The sequence below is a fragment of the Echeneis naucrates genome, chromosome 3, assembly GCF_900963305.1.
Source record: "Echeneis naucrates chromosome 3, fEcheNa1.1, whole genome shotgun sequence".
In the NCBI taxonomy this organism is placed as follows: domain Eukaryota; kingdom Metazoa; phylum Chordata; class Actinopteri; order Carangiformes; family Echeneidae; genus Echeneis; species Echeneis naucrates.
Genome location: NC_042513.1, coordinates 9867228 through 9889376, shown reverse-complemented (window position 1 = coordinate 9889376; position 22149 = coordinate 9867228). Strand labels below are relative to the sequence as shown.

General features: G+C 41.6%; 1 protein-coding gene across 1 annotated transcript in view; it reads left to right on the top strand.

Moving 5' to 3' along the window:
- The window catches only part of gpc5a (glypican 5a), a 99350-nt gene that overhangs the window by 16864 nt on the left and 60337 nt on the right, over positions 1-22149 (top strand). The window contains exons 3-6 of the mRNA XM_029499060.1: positions 6071-6531; positions 6618-6851; positions 7520-7653; positions 7796-7921. Of these exons, the coding sequence (XP_029354920.1) occupies positions 6071-6531; positions 6618-6851; positions 7520-7653; positions 7796-7921 (955 nt within the window). The remainder of the gene's footprint in view (positions 1-6070; positions 6532-6617; positions 6852-7519; positions 7654-7795; positions 7922-22149) is intronic.

The following is a 22149-nucleotide window of genomic DNA, read 5'->3' as shown; positions in this document are numbered from 1 at the left end:
AAACAGGCTTGCACATGTCTTAACACACACACACACACACACATGCATGCATGCATGCATACATACATACATTCATACATACACACACATATATATATCTATATATATATAGATATATATATAGCCAGGTTTATGTGGTGGTTTGTTTTTAGATCAGAACAGACAGGTACGCTAAACTCACTCATCCACACTAAATAACACTTTGTACTTAACCAAGGTCTCAAGCCAAATCAGGACACTGTCAGACTATGTGCGTGCTTGTTTGTGTGTATGATAGTGTTGTCTTGACGCAAAATCTAGTTTGTTTGCCTTATCTGCTTTCTTGTCACTCTTCTGTCTGCTCATGCCTTATTTTGCTTTCTGAGCAGCAAGCTCATGTAGCCAGGTGTGGCTGCCACACATTTGGCTCAGACTCGGAGAGCTCTCTGTGTGTGTGTGTGTGTGTGTGTGTGTGTGTGTGTGTGTGTGTGTGTGTGTGTGTGTGTGTGTGTGTGTGTGTGTGTGTGTGTGTGTGTGTGTGTGTGTGTGTGTGTGAGCTTGATTCTTTTTTCCAAAACCTAGCAAGTTGGTCGAAAAATTGGTCATGCCAGAAAAGCTAAAAATCAGATTTTATTTTTATTATTATTTTTTTTTTCCAAAACTCTTATCAAACCCTGACAGTCCTACATTCTGTGGTTTTTGGTGAATAAGTTTTCTGTTGTTGCAAATTTGTACTGCAGCTTCTTTTCCAGATAACAAGCAGGTTTATTTTTACATTCTGTGTCCCACAGCTGAAGAGTCTGTTAGTTTGTTGGGATAACTCGGTCAGCCTCCAGTTTACAGCCTGAGAGAAAGGCAGGTGATTTACATTTACAAGGCAAATGTCCACATTTTTGGGAACAGTTTATAGGAAAAGTATAGGAAAGTATAGTATAGGATTGTTGAGGTTCAGCCAAAAAATAAAATGTCAAGCTAAGAGTAATGGACATAATCAAATGCAAATGGGAATAGTTTGTCTGTTATTTCTTTGATTTATTTATTAATATTCACATGCCAAGTGAGGGTTTTTCTTTACTAACTTGCGAGATTCATGGAAAAGGGAAAACACAGGAAAAGGTCAAAACCATAGCAACGTCTCACAGTACATAAGTCCTTTATTGCATTTATTGTTAGGTTAACATGTTTTGCTTTGTGGCCTTCACCAGGTATTAGCTCTTTCTAACATTTTCATGGATCTGTGCAATCCGATAATTTTAGGGAATGTGGAGACGCTGTTTATTTAGTATTCTTCCAATTGATTATCTCCTCAAGACGCAATTCAATTTATTGAGAAAAAAATCTAATAAAAGATTAATTGCAAATGAGCATTTTCCCAGATTTAAATTGGGTTTAAAAAAATTATTTAAATGAACAGGAGAAAAAAAAAAAAACCCTGCAAGAAAGCCCAAACTTCTGCTGTGGTGGTTACATTGTACTTCACAGGAAAGAGATTCAATAGACGGAAGCTTTCTGGTGTTTCTTCTCACATTTTAAAGCAATATGTGTCTGACCTTCTTCTGCTTCTTCATACTAACCACAAACATTTGTGCAGAAAACAATATCATCAAACTACATCCTGAAACAACAAAGCATGGGGTGCTTCCCCCCCCCCGTCTTTTGGAATGCCACAATTAAAGACATAGATTTCTGTTGACTGTACTGACTGTGCCACCCTGTAAGTCATTGACTTTCATTGTGCGTCCTCTGCTCTGGGATCAGCCCAACCCACAGAGCCTCTGACTCATCTTTTCTAGATGGAGAATAGCCTTTTCTGCAGGCTATCAGATGTCACCAGGCTTCTCTGTTGTGGTTGCAGCCATTCAGAGAGAGTGAATCATCTTAGTCAAAGGCATCTTTGCGCTGCTCATCAGCTCACCAGCTCAGCTGAAGTCAGCTGGTGGCATTTGAGAACTGTAAACCTGGCAACTTCAAAGTGGCCGCTTTAATGCTGCTTATACGTTTAATATTTCAGCTTTATGTTTTAAAGAAAAAGTCAGTATTAATACCTTTGCCGATGGTAGTAGTTAGACTGACCATGCAACACGTCTAAAGTCAGTTCTTACCAGCTGTTTGTTTTCATGTCAACATCTTGCATATCTAATTTTCAGCATGTGTGCATAGTAAAATAAAAAATGTCTCCCTCTGGTGGAGAAAGCAACACCTGCCATTTTATTCCTCAACAGGCTTTACTTGTACTGATTTGGCTGTTTCTGCTGTATGTAATAATGTCTGCAGATTAATACTTTTCTCACATCTTTATTTTGTCTTGTGGGGATCTGTCAGGTCTCTTTAAATCAATTTATAAAGAGTTTGGTCTAGACCTGCTCTATATGTAAAGTGCCTTGATGTAACTTTGTTATGATTTGGCGCTATACAAATAAATTTGATTTCATTTGATTTGTGTGGTAGGGTGCAGACAGAGAGATGGTATTATCAAGTGAAAAAAAAAAAAAAAATCCTATTTTTTTGAGTTGGTGCTAATTTCTAGAAGTGCTGACCTTAAGTGTAACTCATCACTTGGTTAGCTACCCTTGTCACATTTAACAAGATCATCCTACATTAAAGATGAGAATGAGAAGCACGCTAATTATAGGAGAAAGGAAGAAGAAAATTGGATCAAATTTAAAAGCCTTTTAGACATGGAGAAAAGCTCAGCTGGTAGGGAATTTAACTGAGAGTGCTTTGTAATTGTTACATTACAGCCAATATATCAGGATGATCCCCAGCAATCAGTCAAACACTGATTGGCCACAGAATTAAAACCTGTATCTGGTGTCATATTTGTCTGATCAGTATGCTATTGCAGTACAGTATTTGAAACTGTTGGAACAGTTAAATTCAAAACGAAAAGGTGGAATGACTGCTTTCTTGTTTAACTAGAATTATTAAACGAGAGACAGAAATCTTTCTTTTTTTTTTTTTCTTTTCTTTTTTTAAACATCATCAATAATATAAATATCGTGGCGTTAGTTTTGAGTCATATCGCCCATCTCTAGTTGTGGCTGTAAAACAAAAACAAATTGAATTTCTGGCAGGTTTGTCACTATGAAGGAATCCTCTGTCATCACACTTAGTTACTTGATCCGCTGTCAAAATAAAGTATTGATTACAGCAGCTTGGAAGAGAGATGGGCTGTTTGCTTTGAATTTGAACAGGGGATCTGAGCAGGTTGAAAAGGGTAAACTATGCATGCTCTGCTCATCTTCTTGCACAATGCTTTTATATTACTCTTCCCTTTTCTCCTTCTCTCCTCCTGTTATCTGTATCCCCAGGCTTGCCCAGAAGCCTGGCTGCTAGTCTTGGGCTCCAAGTGAGAGACACATCTTTCCAATCTCTTTTTGTAAAAATGTTACTAGCACCGCCAGGATAGTTTGAAACTTCTGTGAGTGGGTGTTCCTCTAATAGAGCAGAGTTGTTTAGACAGCAGAATTTCTGATCAACTTATTATCTATGCCTTTTTAAGTTTGCCTTTATGTAGCTTGCTATTACTGGGGGGTGAATGATACGGGACTCAATGACAAGATTAGGAAGCAAAACAAAAAAGAAAGCGGTGAGAGATGGAGACACAACACAGACAAATCTGTTTACTCCACAGATTTTCGTTATGTGGTATGATAGGTAAGATTCATTAACCCCACAAACTGATGTGCTAAACCTCCCCGAAGCACGAGCTCTAATCCCTGTGGGACTCTTCATAACACTGCCTGCTCTGCTTCATTCATTCCACGACTGCAGTAATCTCCAACTGTACTCCACGAGCACATATTTCTTTCTCTGCCTGTCTGAGCTGCTTCCCTCTATCTGTCTATTTCATTCAGAGTCACACACATACACACACACCCATGACATTAACACAACACTTTCGCAGCTGCCTCTCTTGCTGCTGCCATTCTTTACACATTCTCTCTCTGTTTTCTGTGTTGGGCTCTGACAGGTGAGCTTGCCGTGTGTATGTGTGTGTGTTTGTGTTTGTGTGTGTGTGTGTGTTTGTGTGCGCAATTCTTCGGTGGTTCCCACATTGATGTGATAGATCTTGTTAGACCTATCACATCTAAGTTGGAACTGCAAAAGAACCGCAAACTCGAGGAATATCTTGGTACATTATTTAACGCTGCCTATTGACACACCAGACCCATTTTCTGCTTGGGGAGCGGGAGGGGGCTTTATTTGGGCCTTTTACGCTTCATCGCATATTGTTCAGCACTTGACCGTCTAAGCCCTCATCACACTGGTCCCACCCACGCCCCACCAGACTCCCAGCCTCCTAGGCAGCTTCGGGCCTTCACCCTGACTATTTCCTCACACCTCATGACAAGCACATGATGTGAGCCATGGCTCAGGTATTAGTTGAGAGGAAAGCTAAATAAAGTGAGACAAAGGGATAGTGGCAAACGTGTTGCAAACATTGAAACACAGAGCATGCTCATATTCACATGTCAAATCATATCATATCAAATCATATCATGTAATCTTATGATAATAATTAGAGTGTCGCTGCCTGGTTGTAAAAACTTTAAGAGCAAATGTAATTACCAACCGGTTGACCTTACACATGCAATAGCGAGTGAACAGCCTGACTGTGGATAGTCTTACAGTGTAGATGGAATCATGTGGGTTTGACCACACTGATCTTTGGTTTGTCAGAGCAGGAAAAAGCACAGGTGATACCATTAAGAATTACTCTACTTAGTTTAGCGTCCTGTCGTCGTGCATACTCATTCACTGTCATGATTTATTGAGACACTTGAATGAACCGAGAACAGCTGGGTTCAGTGCTTTCCATCTTTTACCGGAAACCTAAAATCTAATGGAGTAGTCTGACGTGTGATCTTCTTTGCTCGCTTCAGTTTGCTGTTATATATTGATTTTCCCCTAAAACCGCTGTCGCAGGGGGTCATTGTCATCTGACGCTGACAAATTCAGCAGTTCTGTAGCCAAAAGTCGATTGTTAAAGGTAATCATTTTCTCAGTGCTACACTGAATAAATATGGTCATTTTAATTAATATTTAAATCAACTCCTTAGCTGCTAATAGTGCAGCCTTCATTTTGGGCCATCTTATGACATTAACACGTGAACACGGCACATATGCCTGACTAAAATATCCTTCCTATAGCTGAGCTTCAGCCAAAGTCATGGTCTGAATTTGTTGGTGACCATGGGAGTCAGTTTTTATTTGTGTCTTTGGCACACCTGGATATGTTTTCCCTGTTGGATGCATTGCCATACTTTCCCAAAGAACTGCCTCTAAAACACACTCACAAACAAAGCTTGATTTTTGCCCCTGCAGCGGATACAAACCTGTGGTGATCAAAGTGGCGACGGCGTTTTGTTTTTGTTTTCCCCTCCTGTTGCAGCCGCCTTCAATTCCTTCAGACAGAAGCGTTTTCAGGAGTGCCACATACAGCTGAGCTGAATGATAAAGATGAGTGCCAGATCATGTGATGAGGACAGTGAATACACGCCTTTGGGGTAAAAGTGAGCATTATATCCCTGCAAAACCAAAGATGGGACTCGCGTATGCATGCTTGTATAATAGCAAACAGTGTGCACTGCTTATTATCAGAGAAATTAATTTGTGAAGATCCCATTTTCCAGTCTTCCTGTCTCCCCTGACCATTTCTTCTGCCACATTTCGGTCTCTTAACCTCCTCTTCCATGTGTCTCCTCTGCTTTATCCACCTGCTCTTGTTCTCACTCCAAGAGCTCAAGCAGATTCCACACTGCTTTGATAGAAGTTGTCCGTTTACTAAAATGCTATTCATACTGCAAGTCTGTTCATATTGTATGGCAGCAGTTCCCACTCTGTTGTGTGTAAGCCCTTTCTTTTCAATAAATAAGTGCAGATTTTGATTAGAGAGCAAACTGCTTCCCACTCATTTTATTTTGTCTCTGGAAAGATGAGAAATCTTCAGCCTCCCTCTCTCTCTCTCTTCTCCTCTCAGCAGGGACGACTTACCTTTTGAAGCAAGATAAAGACAATTATGTGTTGAAATAAACCCAGGTCCCTTTGTAATCTTTTGCCTCTCTTTCTCCTGCTCTTCATCCCACAGAGACCTTTGAGGTTCTAATGAGGCAGGCGGAGAATCACACTAATGCTGTCCTTCAGGTGTCCTACCGCAGCATGGCTGATCAGGCTGTGGGCCCTGTGCGGGAGCTCTTCACTGACATAAGTCTCTTCCTGCTGGGGTCGGAGCTCAATGTGGATGAGTTGGTGCAGCAATTCTTCGATGCTCTTTTCCCCCTGGTCTACAATCACCTCATCAACCCAGGACTCAGCGACATATCACTCGGCTATGCCGAGTGTGTGAGGTCCTCAAGGCGTGAAGTCAGACCGTTTGGGGGGGCTCCCAGCCTCTTGGCGGATCAACTTGCTCGTTCTGGGGTCTCTGGGAAACTTCTCCTTCAAGCCCTGCACCTCGGCATTGAGGTCATAAATACTACAGACCACTTGCAGCTGAGCCGTGAGTGCAGACGGGCCCTGCTCAAGGTGCACTACTGTCCTCACTGCCAGGTAAGAAGCGAGTTTATGGATCTGAATTAAAAACAAGTCTTTGCCAGCATCGCTGATTTCTGTTACTGAAGTAACATGCTTCACAGGGCTTAACCCAGTCCAAGCCCTGCATGGGTTACTGCCTCAACGTGATGCGGGGATGTTTGGCAAGCATGGCAGAGATAGATACCCACTGGAGGGAGTTTGTTCGCTCGCTGGAGGGCCTGTCAGCACGGATGCATGGACCTCAGGATTTAGAGAAAGTCCTTCTTGGAATTCACACGCTGCTTCATGATGCTGTTGGACAAGCTCAGAAAAATGGACCCCGCATCTCAGCACAGGTCAGATCATCTTTGATGTGATTGTAGCGGGGCTGAGTGGGAGATGAAAACCAGTACCATCAGTAAATCCGGCAGGGTTTACATAGAAATATACTGCTATTCACTTTGTTAGCATCATGTCAGATAGTCAGTTTGGTTGAAATAGCATATACTACACACAAAAACAGGTTGGTCAGACAAGAGCAGGCCAACCCTCTGCAAAAAAACATCCACATTAGTAGCATTAACAGAGAAATACAGGCTCCTTGGGCTCAGACATGTTTATTTAAATAAGGAAGACTTTATCCATTGTCATACTTTAAGCAAAATTTAACCCAAAATGTCTTTATTCTAACGTAACTTTCTGTGTCTTTTGATGCTGCTTCTGGCGTAATAAATGTTCTTGAGCTGCCGTCTCTACTGAACTAATTGAGACGCCACAGCTCTATCTAGTGGTCGACTGGTGCGACTGCTGCTTGTTAGACTGCACATGCAGTACATACAGAAATTGGAGGCGATAGGCTTGGCTGCTCTAATGGACTTAGTATAAGCATCTGTCACTCCTGCAGCTAAAATAAGGCGCGCTTGTCACGCACCAGTACAGTTAAACAAGATTTGCGAAGTCTCAAAATGCATGTTTCAACTGGAGTGTTTAGATCTAAATTTGTGTCTGTCTCTTTGGGTAATAGGTACATAAACTATGTGGCCCACCAAGCAGGAAGTCTGCATGGTCAGCGACCATCCAGCACAGCAGCAGCAGAGAATCCATCCCTCGTACAGCCCCTATCAGAGCATCAGGAGACTCGCTTGCTGTGAGGAGAAAGTAAGGATAACAGCTGACAAATGTGTCCATAGAAAAAGAGTAACTAGTTTTGGCTCACTAAATCTTCAATTAGTATGTAAAATAGTTAGAAATTTGAATTAATTATGTGTTTATATGTGGCTGCTTTTTTTTCTTTTTTTAGGGAATTTCTCAACAGTCTACGGCACTATCGCACCTACTATGGTGGCTTGGCAGATCAACTGTGTGTGAGCGAACTGGCCTCCAGTGACGGAGTGTCCTGCTGGAATGGCACTGACATGGTGAAAAGGTATGTTGTAAATTAGTAATACAGATGACAGACAAATAAAACTGACGCAACTTTAGCGTCAAAATGTGTTAAGAGGCCATGCCAACTTGATTTTAGGGATAAACATTGTTCTTTGGTAAGAGAACTTGGAGAAACAAATGAAATTTTCTTCTAACCATTTGCCACTTATGCTTTTCTTGAAAGCATAAGTGGCTCCATTTCTGTTTCTCATTTTGTTTTTTTTTTTTTGTTTTTTTTGGTTGCCCATCTGTAGTCCTTGTAGAGCTCTGTGTGTCTATTTTTCAGGCACAGGTAATTTTTGGTGTGTGCTAATTACAGCTATATGACAACAGACAGACATGCCCAAGCATTCACTGGCATAAAAGCATAAAATACATTCCATATTTACTCATTTATATACAAATGATACAAGTAAAATTATTGGAAAGAAAGATATAAATACACTTCAAAGTTTGCTCATTAAAATGGCATTGCTGTGCAGATAAACAATTAGGGTTCAGTGTCGTTCTCACAGTAACAGTTTACACTCTTCTTTTGTTATTTATTTATTTTTTTCAACATTACACCTCGAGTTTCCACAACAAAAGCGAGAGCCATCTCCAAGAAGAGATGTGTCTTGTGTTGTTGGAGAAAGAGACAGACCGCAAGCTGTTTCAGCAGCCTATGGGAAGCTCTTCTGGTCTGTGGGTGTTTCACAGGTCTTTTTGCATAATTCACAAAAACACTTATTGATGGATGCTCATTCACCTCCAGTTTACTCATAGATTTTCATTTCGATTGAGTCTTTCCTGAAAATCAGAGGAAGACGACTGAGGAGTAAGGGGATGAGTTGCATCTTAAGGGACGGGTTTTTCTCGAAGGAGGGCGAGTCCCTGCAGCTCAGTGGGCTTTCTGCAGATCTACAACCTTGTGCTGCTTTCTATTAGCCAAGAACCATAGTCAAGTGGTCGGGAGTCAACACAAGTTGAGACAAAAGCAATAAATAACCTGCTGCCTGTGGGTCATAACCCAACATCCGCTGAGAGAGGGGGGAATAAAACTCACTACAGGTTGGTGGCTGATTTACAGAAGCTTAGCGAGGCCTCGGAGACCCTAAACGATTGGTTTGGTCGGTGTGTGTGTGTGTGTGTGTGTGTGTGTGAGAGAGAGAGTGTGAGAAACTGTACATTAGAGAGTGTGTAGATGCTTTCATAATGGCTCTATATGTGTGCTGTCACAGATTGTTTTATGGTCTCAAAGATGATATGCTTTGCTCCAGAGCTTTGCCTCATTTGATGTAAAAAAAAAAAAAAAAAAAGACAAAAAACATTGGCCATAAAAACATGACACAGGAGGACACATTTTCTTTTGTCTGCATTTGTCCTCAGTTTAACACCACAGGGTATCAACATTATATGAGACTGATGCACTTGTACTCTTGCAGCTAAATATTTTATTATTGCTGTGTGTGTGTGTGTGTGTGTGTGACCATCAGCAGCCCTCCCTGGAAGCTAGTTTGTTGATCTATATTGAGTGAAATGACCTTTGTGTGGCAGGGAGGGCAGTGCTACACCTCAGTGAATACAGGGGGGGATAAAGGACAGAGAAGGTGCAGAAGGATGGACAGGGGAGGGGAAACAGTTGGTGCTGGCACCCCACTGGCCAAAGAGAACCACCTGGGAGTTCCAGCAATGCCCTTGCGGGCAGGCACCAGCAGAGCGCCCTCAGGGCTGAAGGGCTAACGGGCTGTGGTGAGGAGGAGAGGAACACCCCCTAATGCATGCTCAAGGTGCTGTGGCTGTGGGGAGCCGCTGTAGTGATCCTGGATGTGGAGGGAAATAAAAACATTGCCATATTCAGCAGTTATAACCTGAGAAGTGCAGACTAATACTATAGTGCAGGGAAGGTACATGTATATGCCACCAGGCATGGTTGCTAATAAGGCAGGTCCTTCAGAAGAGAGCCAGGGGGTGACGTTGGTGTCAACGTACAGTTTGTCTACAGTTAGTGCAGTCCTCTTTCCTTTCGGACGGCGTTCCTTTCCTCCTGTCGTTGATCTCTCTCAGGAATTGGTCATTCATCCCAAAAGAAGTGCCTTTAAGTTTGCGTCCTTTGCTCTTAATAAGCACCTTCTGTTGGAAATGCTCGAACTTGGCGATGATAGAACAGGGACTGCTTCCTCCTCGGTGGACGTGGTGGAAGGTGATGTTGTTTACGGCCTCTGTTGGAAGGACCTCTGGATTGTCTGGGAGCTCTCTGAGATTCCTGAGAAGATCAGATTGTCCCACATACACCTGGACTGCATGTCAAGGACAGTTACTTTTAGAAGTTTGTTTTCTTTTTTGAGCTGTTTCACCTCCACTGTACTGTAATGGAGGAGACGTCAGCTCGAAGCTCGGTGTTGATGTGAGAACTCCAGGCTTACTCTGAGGTCCTTGATCTCCTGGTGCAGCAAGCTGAGCAGATCCAGTTTTTTTTTTTTTATTAATAGATTCGAGCACAGGGAGCTCAGTGGTTATGAGATCCTGTGTGTCTGTGGAGTAGTCGACCTTCTTCCACTTGGCTGGGTTGTCTGAGGGAAGCCCCATGATGCACCGCTGGTAGTGACTGTCGACGAAGATCTCCAGGTCCTCCACTCTGGAGATATTCTTTCATTTTAAATTCCGTGCCGTAACTTCTGTGTGATCCGGGCAATCCGAGGATTTAATCCCAATAAAGGACCTCTTCTTATTGCTCTGATCTAGCAGCAGATAAAGAACAATCAGATAAGATCATAGAGGAAAACACAAGCAGCTTTCATCTTAGTGTCTATGTTAATACACATGATGGGGTCTTGCCTCTGGGGGGATTTAGTAAGCAAATTCTTTCACTCTCTTTTTTTAGTCTCCTCAACTGTCCCCTGCTACTGTTACTACTGTGACCACTGTGAAATTTTTCGATTATTATTCGGGCTTATCAATATTCTTGACACTTTCTGGGACAGCTAATTCTAACTGCATTAATCCGGTAAAATTAAGGCTTTTAAGGTGTTAGTTAGTTAGTAATTAGTTTGCAGGAAGAATGATGCTAAGTAAGAGAAGAAGAAACTACTGTATTGCCTCAGATGTTCCGGTATGGTTAGAAATTGACATTGAAGGAAGATGACTTTGAATGCCTTATAAGAGTTGCTGTGATGTTTATTTTCTGTAAACCGATTGCTGACCTTGGAATTACTTTAGAATTGTAGATAGTAGGCAGCGGTTCTTTTGTATGGTTGCTTCACAGTTGAGAAGCTTTTTTTTTTTTTTTTTTTTTATAAAAAGCTGCCATATTTGGAAGCAGAAGAAACAAGCTGTGAACATAGTGTTTACAGCCCATTCAAACACCCGACGGATAGCAGGCAGACATGGAGCAATGCTAACGGTCATTTGGAGATGTGTTTGTGTCCATCTGAGGAATTTAAGTTCTGCTCTGTTTTTGGCATCTGCCGACTCCCAGGAGAAAGGCCTGGCTCTTCAGTTGTTAAACGCTCCACTCTTTCCACACGCCAGTGGCCGACTTTGTGTGTCTGCTGTTTGCCGCTGAGCTGATTGTGTACAGTAGGCTTTTCAGAGATTATTATGATGAAAACAACTGCGTGCTGTGGCTGAAAATGATACTGATCAGAGCTGGGAGGGTGAACTGAAACTGCTGCGTGACATAAATGTAAGGAGTTCAACGACACTGAAGGGAGATGCAGAGGAGGTTGATATTTCTCTGTGGGCTCATCATTATGAGGAACCTTTTGAACATACAACTACTCATATGATCCAGTCCTAACACTGATATTAATATATTTGAAAGTGGAAATGTTATTTAGATTTAATAAGAGTGAAATGCTTTTATCAAGTGTAGCTACAAGAGCCCAGGAATCTATTAGCAATAGGGCGGAAAAATTACAATCTATACTCAACCCCCACATACAGCTGTGGCACTACAGTGTTGATAATCTTTGTTGTTTGGCGACAGTGTCGGCATTTGGGCAGAAAGGTTAACACATTCCCGCATGCTTATGTCGTCTGTCATGGTTACACACAAATAAAGACATGCCATGTTGCTGTGAGCAGTTCCCTCCATACAAGCATGCACAGACACAAATGCAACACATACGCATAGACAACATGATAGCAGGGGTCCTCATTCCTTTTCACTTGCCACACATTTACTTGCTAATTAAGTTCGACACCAGATTTTAAAACTTAGATGTGAGCATGTGCAAGGTCTAAAATCTATTTTTCATTTTATTATTACATTTGTATTAATACACACACATATATATATATATATATATATTTAATTTAATTTATTTATTTTTTTTAAACTGTCAGTGCCAGTGTGAGACAACAACCAGAAGGTATAGTAGTATTAAAAAGCTACAGCCTCAACAAGTATGAGTGTGATGTTTTATTCATGATTACCTAGTCCAGGGTTTAAATTCATCCCCACCTGCAGTCTGTGTTACAGCTGCCAACACACACCGGTGGTTTGTGGCGGTGTGTTTATGTTTTCAAAGTATCTTTTTCTAATTGAGTACAATTCTCTTTTTCTTTTTTTTATCTTCACAATATTAAGGCAACTGACCTTGCATGTTGTTGAAATTTAACACGCAGTTATAAGTAGTGCAGGATAATGCTGCGTGTGTATTTGTGTGTGTGTATATATACTGAAAAGATGCTTGAAGACGGGCAGCAGATTTGAGTGTGGCCTTTAATTTAATAGGTCACCCTTCATGCTAGAAGGGCTGTGTGAGCACTGACCTTTGACCTTTCCTGTGTCTTTTGCTGCCCAATTAATCCTGAAGAGCTTAATCACATGGTAATGAGAGCCTCAAAGTCACAGAGCAGACCTCTTCACAGTGTGCAGCCAGTTAACAGAGGAAGGGATTGATGTTGTAGAAGTATGTCTGTGCTCCCATGTTTTACTTCTCTTCCATTCAAATTATTGCACGACTCCTCCGTCAATTGCCCATTTCTCCGTTTGTCTAATTTAAACTTCCTTCGTCCTTCTGGTTTGTGAAGCTCAGGTGATTTGCCTTGGCTTAACTGAAATGACAGCATTTAAGCTCTACTAATAGGAATCCACCGAAGAAGCATCAAGAGCTTAGGTTAACGCAGCCTGCTCAGGGAACTTAGTTCGTCGCTGTCTGCGCCTCACTGTGAAATCCACACAGTACTCCCATCAGGGGACCGCATATGCTGAATAATAAAATGTTGCACGGCTTCCCAACAACCTTTTCCGTTTTTGCCCCCTTGTCAGTGATCCAGGTCAGTGATCCAAAGGGCCAAGTTTCCATCCCTGTATTGAATTTAGATAAATTATCGAGGAGACAAAGAACCAAGCAAAGTAAACCCACAGTGATGTTACCGAAAGATATTTCTCTGCTTTTAATCATATCATGACCTCTGAAGTCTCTGAACAACATTTCTGTATTTACCAATAGAAAACTGCCTTAGTGCCATTTCTGCATTCTGCCACTTACATTAAATCTGAAAAGCCAACTTTAAGGCAAAGAGAAAGTTGCCAGTTGTATAATTTTGAAAAGAAAAAATGGACAGGTGTTATTTTTACTGTTCGACTCCAAGCAGTTGAGACGTGGAGCCCATTTCAACAAATCCCAAGGGTTAAAAATAATTATATTGTGTCAAATTCACACTGCATGTACATCTGGTAGACAGGTATCCAGATGTGCAGCCTCAAATAACCACATCTTCACAGCTGGCTTTCTTTGTTCAGTGCTGCCCACTTTTGACCCATTAATAATCCCGCTGACAAACCCATGGGCTTCCATGTTGTGTGATGGCTGCGGTCGTTATGGTTGTAAATCTTGACGCTTTTGTGCTTCAGCCCCGGTGTGGTGCTGTTGCGGCTCACCTTGACCATCTGACCAGCAGGTGGAGCTCTGCACTTGGGATTACGTGCAATGACACACTCACACAAACACGCGCACACACACACACACTCCACCTGCTGATCACTCCACATCTCCTCTATATCAGTTCTGATGATCTATGTTGTCCCTGACAGTGACAGACGGAGAACAAAATTTAAATGATATGTAGACTCACTGCAGAGCATCACGTCTCACCTTGCAGTGATGAATTGACTTAATTTTGAATGGGAGAGAATAACCTTTTAAACATGCACTGTCAAATATATTATGCATAGCTCTCCTCTTACACACTCTCGTGTGAGAAAGTAAGACTCGTTTCTTTACGTCCTGTGAAAACTGTGAAACCCCTGGCACCTCAATATTGCCTCACACAGTTGAATTGAAAAGCATCTGTGGGTTTTACCTTCTCCTGCCTGTCTTGTTGAAGGAATCTGGCTCATACCTCACAGACACTGATTTGACTCATTTGTTCATTCATTCATCTTCCGCCGTTTTTCCGTTTCCACGTCGTGGGGGGGTGCTAAACATGATGTCTCTGGATGGTAGGAGCAGGAAACAAAAGGGGAGAGCTCTGCACAGAAAGGCCCCAGGCCAGGAAACTGCACCTGCGACCTTCGTGCTGTGGGGCTACAGTGCTAACCGTGCTGCCTTGATTTGACTATTTCAGCTTAATTTTTTTGGGACAAACACGAAGAACAACAAACAACAAATGATGATTAACACGTCCTACGAAAGACTAAAGGACGCATACAGATGGGCTCATTGGATGGTTTTGATTAAGAGCGAGGAGAGAAGATGAGAGGCAGAGAGGAGGTGAGGAGACGTTCCTAAAGAGCTCTGGATTGCGACAGCTGGCTACTGCAGATAACCACAAAACCACTGGAGCACTTGAGGTCTGGGTGCTGCATGGCTAGAGTTCCACTTCAACATGACCTTATATCCTGCCTGGGTTTAGATGCAGGGGCTTGGTCAGAGTACCACATCCTGACGATTATCCCAAGTGACAGAATCAAGAAGTCTGTCTGACTGACTAAATTGAGTTGTGGGGAGGGGGGTGTTCAGGAATAAGCTGAGCAACCCCCCCCCCCCCCCCCCGCCCCCAACATCCACCACGAGTTGGATGCCTGCCTCCAGCATCTGGAGTAGATTGCGACCCTGCAGTGTGCCAGGTAGCAGGACACTAACAGCCAAGGCCTTATTGTTCAGTAATGAGCTGTCAGAGCACGTACCCTCGCCCCTGTGTATGATATCAGCAAGCCTCCTTCTACCGCAGTGCAAACACACACACACGCACTTTGACACATACACATTTGGTCCCCACGGACCACTCTTCCTCTTTAGCTCAGATATAAATCAAAGGTCTCTGAAAAACAGTGGAACAAAGAAGTGAAGTTAATGCTCATAAAGCTGGAGGAAAGGTAGCTCTTCTTTGGTGAGAAAACCCTCTGCATGAATGGGATCCATTTGTGTTGTCATAAAAGTCCTGCATTGTTGTTTAATCACCGCGACCCGACCCCGGATAAGCGGATGAAGATGGATGTTGTTTAATCACATGGGCAAAGTAATATTGTTTTGAAAACACCCACCCTTTTGAAGGCACCCTCGAACTGTTCTTTGCAGAAACATTCCTGCACCAATGACTGGTTAAGAATACATTATTAATGCAGATTGAGTAGAGGAAATGTAGAATGAAGTTCATATTTCTTTGTGTATTGAGAGCTGCCAATGTATTTTTCTCTATAGTCCCTTACAGAGACAGTTGTGACATTGGGATGAATACAGAGTGAAAGCTCACATCTAATGTCCAATTCAACACTTTGCTGCAGCAGCTCTGAGCATGCCTGCACATGAATTAGTAGCACGCCCTCTTATCAAAGGTGCATTATTTCATTTCATTTTAATGACATACATGTGGCCCGTGTATCTGCAGTGAGTTCTGCTGTGGAAGAAACTCAAATTCTCTCTTCCATAGCTGTGGGTGGAAACAAAGGCTTATATCTATTCATCATTGTCCTGGTTTCTCTAACAGCTGCAGGCTTCTGACAATCTGTGTGGTACTTTCCATTTCTTTTGATTTGTCCACTCATTTGTTCACCTAACATGCTTTACATCCACAAAGTGAAAAATGTAGTCGTCATTAAGTATTCATTACCTGTGAAATTTGTTTCTTCTTTATGCACCTGTAGCCTGAAGACTCTCCTGAACCTGTAGGTGGCTTGCATTTGGAATACTGACACTTTAAAAGGCCACCTTTATGCTGTTTGGTGTTTTATTATTTATGACACCACAACCAGTCAATCTGTTCCCCATCTTTAAATGTTTCATAATGTAAAATCACTTCATGATCAAAAAACACATGATGGTAATTGGTCGTTTCTGGTGGTATGGCAGGGGAAGGGGATATAGCCACAGAAGACTCAGCACCTCTTCAGTTGAAGTTGAAGCCTACCTTTTAGCTCCTGACCTAAACTGAACGTTAGGTGTGAATATGCTCTCATTAATCTTAACCTCCCACAGTAAAAGGTGTGAGGCCGAAGGCTCCCTAAGAATTAATCTAAAGCTCAACCATTTCTCCGATGTAAACACAAATGTCTCCAACAATAATGTGGCATGCTGCAGGGTGCCCCAAGACCTGAGAGTTATGCTCCCTTATCACTGTCCCCTGTAATGTTGTCCTGCAGTTTCTGTGGAAACCAAGCCAGCCCTATTAAAAGAAAGAAAGAGAGAGAGAGCGCGAGAAAGAGAGAGAGAGAGAGAAGAGAGAAAAAAAAAAGTTTCACCTTCTCTGAATCCGCCCTTAACCTGACAGCCAAGATAAACGAGCATGGTCCAGGGAGAAAGGCAACACAAACATGGATCTCTGCTCAGTGGCCCGTGCTCATTGGCTCTCTGCTGGAAGCCCTTATTTACCTTAATGCTGGAAGGCGGCGGGAATGGGGGAGGCTTGAAGAGGAGTAGCCAGCGGAAGGTGTGTGTGTGTGTGTGTGTGTGTGTTTGTTTGGGCGTCTGTGTGGGATTCTGTATGTGTGTGTGTGTGGGGGGGGGGTGAAGTGTAGAAGAGGTTGTGATTACTCATGATACCTCCCATCAACAACCTTGAACCATGCAGCAATAAAAACAAGAAGAAGCAAACAACTCTTTTTAGCCCCCATAATGCACACGGGCCAGATGATGTCATATGTCACCTTCAGCTAATGAAGGTGATGATGGCATGCATGAGTGCTGCATACGTTCACCATCTGCTCAGTTCCACCACGCTGGAGCTGCTCCCCACAATGCTGCAGAGCGGAGTCGAAGCACGTCTGAGCCACAGCGCGTGTGTCCCTCGGCGCATGTGAAAAGGCTGCCGCCGCCGCGTGCATCAAGATGACTCACCTCAACTTTAATCGTACCTTCACACCACAAGCTGCTGAAAGTGAGGACTCTCTGAGGCCACTTATTTTCCATCACCTAAGGAAGCAGGAGGAGACGATGTGGTGGTGGTCAGCTGAGGGGGACAAAATGGGATTGTAACCTTTGAGGAACATTACATCTTATTAGCACAGCGTCGCCTACAGTGATGTGGGTTGATTCACATACTGTGTGTTTCAAAAGTCTTTCAATAGATGCATCAAAACAGCAGGGAAATGTCAAAAAGAATTAGAAGAAATTAAGAATTAAAAAGATGCAGCGATGAGCCAGTAAACTTGTGGTCCAGGAGAAATGAATGAACAGTCATAAGACTGTGTTGTTTTGTTTCGTTTTTTTGTTTTTTTTAATGCATAAAATGCTTAACTTTTTTTTTTTTTTTAGTTGGCTACTTATGTGTTTTTGTTCATCTACTCTAGAGAATTAGGTTGTTGCAGTAACGGCAGACCTAATGTTTCAATAATTAATGAGGTGAGATATTTAAAGAAATGTGAGTCTGTTTCAAGCAGGAAGACCAGTGTTTTAAATAAATAGACTAGAGTGAAGCTGGCTGGGAAACAGGGCAGCAGATAATGATAATTTTAATAATAATAAATAATAAATAATGTTTTATTTAAAATCATCATTTCGAATGATTCCTTTTGTGTAAACAATATTCCAAACCACAGAAAAATGACCATTACTGGATACAAAGAGAGGTTTGTGCCAGAATTTTGGCGTTTTCTAAACGATTCATTGACTGCAGTAACATTATTATGTGGTGATTGAATTGGTTGACCAACTGTTCAAGCTTTCATGTGAGTTGTAATTTCAAAATTTTATTTTTGATAACGATCACATTTCACATTCATAGTAGCTCTGACCACCAATGCTATTGCCAACAAAATGTGCCATTCATTAAACTGGTTTGGCATAAAAGAAGCAGATGTGTTTCTTATGTAAATTTTCCATCAACATGTTACAGTTGTACGATGAGTCAACCAACGGAAAATAAATCACTAAAATCATTTAGGTACTTAAACCAAATGCCAAAGCAAACTGGCTTCATTTTCTCCAATGTAAATATGTTTTGGTTTTCAAGTACTGTATTTGAGTTGCTGACTTTGCGTTAGACAAACATCTCATTATAATGTAGCTCTCACCTTGGGCTAAGTCAGCTTGATTGGACATTTTTCACGATTTGCTTCCAAAAGTAATTGGCAGATTAACTGATAGCGACAATACTTGTTAGTTGTTGGCATACACAGACAACACTTCCGTAGAAAAAAAAATAATAGTTGAGCGCCAGGTGTTCGGGGGTGGTAATTTCCTCTTCAATTTTGAGGGGAGAAAAAAAAAAAAAATCATAATCAATTCATTGCTTTTATTTTCCCATTAACTTATTGATCAAATTCAGTATTGGGGCTAAACTCTTCTTAAAGAGCCAGAGAAACATTAATGCTAAATTCTACATTTTGCTGACTCCTGCAGGTGGTGATGTGTCTATATTGTTGTGTAAACAGAGGACTGGCGCTTTGGATTGATTGCAGCTACTTGTTGTAGCTGCAGGTTATGAAAGTTATGATTGACAGGTGCTTGACTTCAGCCGCTGTGCAGAGTGTAAAAAGTCGAATGTTGGCGACTGAGGGTGATCTTTAGATAACAGCAGATGACCTTTGAGAGCCGCTGAAACTATCAGTCTCCGTGGGGGCTCCTCTCCTCTTGTCATGTCTTGACACAAATGCACCCCCACCTTCTTCTCTTGAGCTCTCTTTTCCGTCTCCCTCTGTCTTTCTCTCTTGGTGTCTGTTAGGTGGAATTTCTGTGGGTTGGCAGACTGTATCTGATTCTGAGGTAATTTACTGGTAGCGATAAGGAAGTGGTGTGCACAGTCCTTCCTTACAGTTCTCTCTGACAGGCCAATTTGTAGCCCGGAGAGACTACATTGGAGGAAAATGTTGACTCCAGATAGAAGAGAAACATGCGGGGTTATTATTATAAGAATTTAACAAACCAAGATTGAATGGAGAAACAATCACCGCCGACTGGGAGCTTAATTTTTCGTGACATGTTTACTCTGTTGACTGTTGTTGGGAGTGAAAATAACAGCAGCCACTTTAGAGGCAAAGTTAAGTGAAGGCTAACAGTCTGTTTCAGATTTGGTAATTAGTTGGTTGAGACATAAATTTGTGTTTATTTACATATTTGCAATTGTCCACTATATCCTGATTCTGTGCTTATGAGTTTGACTGCTCTGTCTGTATGTATGTATATATGTATGTGTATATATATATATATGTGTGTGTGTGTGTGTGTGTGTGTGTGTGTGTGTTGGGTTCAGTTTTGCCCAATAGAGCTCTTTTTTCCTCCCTTGTAGACATGGCAGACCAGAGGGTTTTTTTTCCCTGTCAGGCAGACCAGGGTCATTGCCTCAGGGTTGTCTTAGAGAAATGCCTCTCTGCTGTGGGCGAGAAGAAATATGAAAGAGACCCTAAATCAAGACACAGAGCCCCATGAATCATGTCAACGGCTAGGCTGAAGAAGAGGGATGGGACCATCTGTAGCAGCATATGAATGGCTAACTGACTCACAGTGCTGTTGACACTAGCTGAAGAAGTGTGAGGAGGTTGTGAAGATTAGCGCTGCTGCTTGCCACAAAGCTTGGAAACCTTCCTCAGTCAAAAAATGAGAAAACCCAAATACCTTGCATGTTCCATTTGTCACTCTTGACGTTTTACAGAATTGCAAGAATGGAATGTGTGTGTGTGTGTGTGTGTGTGTGTGTGTGTGTGTGTGTGTGTGTGTGTGTGTGTGTGTGTGTGTGTGTGTGTGTGTGTGTGTGAGAGATAAAATAAGATAAATTCTCATTACAGTATATCTGTAACACTTGAATTTGCTCTGCGAGGATTCTTCTTTAAACTTCTCAGTTGTTTTGTGTGTGTGTGTGTCTTTTATCACATATTTCTATCACGTTATTTAGTCTTCTACAAAGCTGACCTGATGTACTTGCACTTTCCCTGGATTTAGCTCCTCGGCTGTGCACTTATTTTGCTTTGTAATCTTTCATAGTGAACTGAATATCTTCGGTCTTCAGCTGTTGAGACAAGCTGAACAAGCTTGACATTTAATAGAAGAAAACAATTACTCGCTCGGTTGAGGACATAGACAGAATAATTAAAAGAATTGTTATTTGCAGCTATTGTTTTATTCCAAAAGTATTGGCGCACCATTTCTTCATGTTATGTTTTCATTCTCTATGTATTGCCATGCTTTATTGGTGTCATTTTCAGGCACATCACTCGTTGTTAGCAGTTATGTTATTACATCATTATTTTGTATTGGTAGGTAGGCTATATGTATAAATTTCCTTATTGAGCAGCTATCAATCGAGACTGTAATCTGCACCATGGTCTAAGATAAATTATGGATTTGGTGCTAGACTAGTTGTACCGAAGCCTGTGGTCTGTGATAACTGATATATATATATATATATATTTATTTATTTATTTATAGAAGTGAACGTTACTCTTGGGGTCAGATCTGTAGAATGATAATTAATTGTCACTGTTAAGCAATGATTGTGCCCTTTGAAGTGAAGACACCGTTTTGACTTCTAAATTGCACTTCATTGTAAGAAAAGGACCTAGTGGCAGCGGTAAATGAGTCTCTTTGAGAAAGCACTGAATCTTAATCACTGAGCCCAGCAGTGAGGGCATGTTGTTAAAGCCCAGAAACAGGACAGATGGTAATCACAAAATTTCACGGTCGACCCTGGGGCTTGTTATCTAAAAATCTCATCGAATAGATTAACCCATCAAACCAATGGCACGCAATCCAAAGTAGTGTTCATGAAGGAGGTATTGTTCATGAAATGGAACTGCAAAGTTGTGGTGAAGGATGATGTATGATCCTTCTCAGATAAATTATGATGATCTTCACAAAGTGTGTGTGTTGTAGGCTTATTTGTACAAGGATGACAGCGGGAAGATGAATTACTTTCCCTCCATGAAAATCTATAGTCAACAAGGAAGCATATCATAGTTTGTGCTAATAAGGATCAGCTAAATTGGTGCTCTTCAAATAAATAAACAACTTTAATTATACTGAAAAACACATCCAAAAGAGCATGAGCTGTTTATTGAATATGCCTGTGTGTTTTGCATCAAAACGGCTCTCTGGCTGCACATCCCTTCTTATCCCTCTTTAATTCAATAAATATTTTGTTTGAGGCTTTTTTTTTTTTTTTTTTTTTTTTAGAAAATAATAAATAATAATAATAAATATCACAGCAGCTCGGACCATGGCATCCAAAAATTGCTACGTGTTTGATTTATTACAAAAGGAAATTCAACGGTGTCTTCTCCCTGAGGCGAAAGTACACAAAGTGATTTGACATTAAACAGAAGGAGATGGGGGGGATAGGCATAATTGCGATGGACCTTGAGGAGGGGGAGTTTTAACAGTAGTTTAAGAGCTGTTCTAGCGGCAAGAGGTGCTGTTTTGCAGCTGTATTATTCTCATGCGATTGCCTATACAGAGATGAGTGTGGGGGTAGATACTGTGTTGAAACATAAACACAGATGCAGACGGAGAGATGTATGTGATCAGTCAGCTATAAAATCGACTTAGGCCGAGCAGTTTTACTGTCTCTCAAGAAAGATTGGTGATATGACGCAGAGGAAAATTTGAAACAGTCCAACTATGTTTGTTCGTTCTCACTCCTCTTGCTTCAGCATTGAGGAAAAACGTTTGCAGTCCTTCTGAGTCTTGGTTTGGGTTCAGTTTTGGTGACTGTCATGGCCGTAGTGAATAATTCACATCATTTTCAATAATTAAGCAATTCTGTGTCCCCTTGTGTCCTGTGAAAGGGGACATTGTCATCTTATGTCCTCATACATTTTTTTTCAGGGTTTTCCTTTCATTTGTCACTTGAGTATAGTTTATTATTTAGACC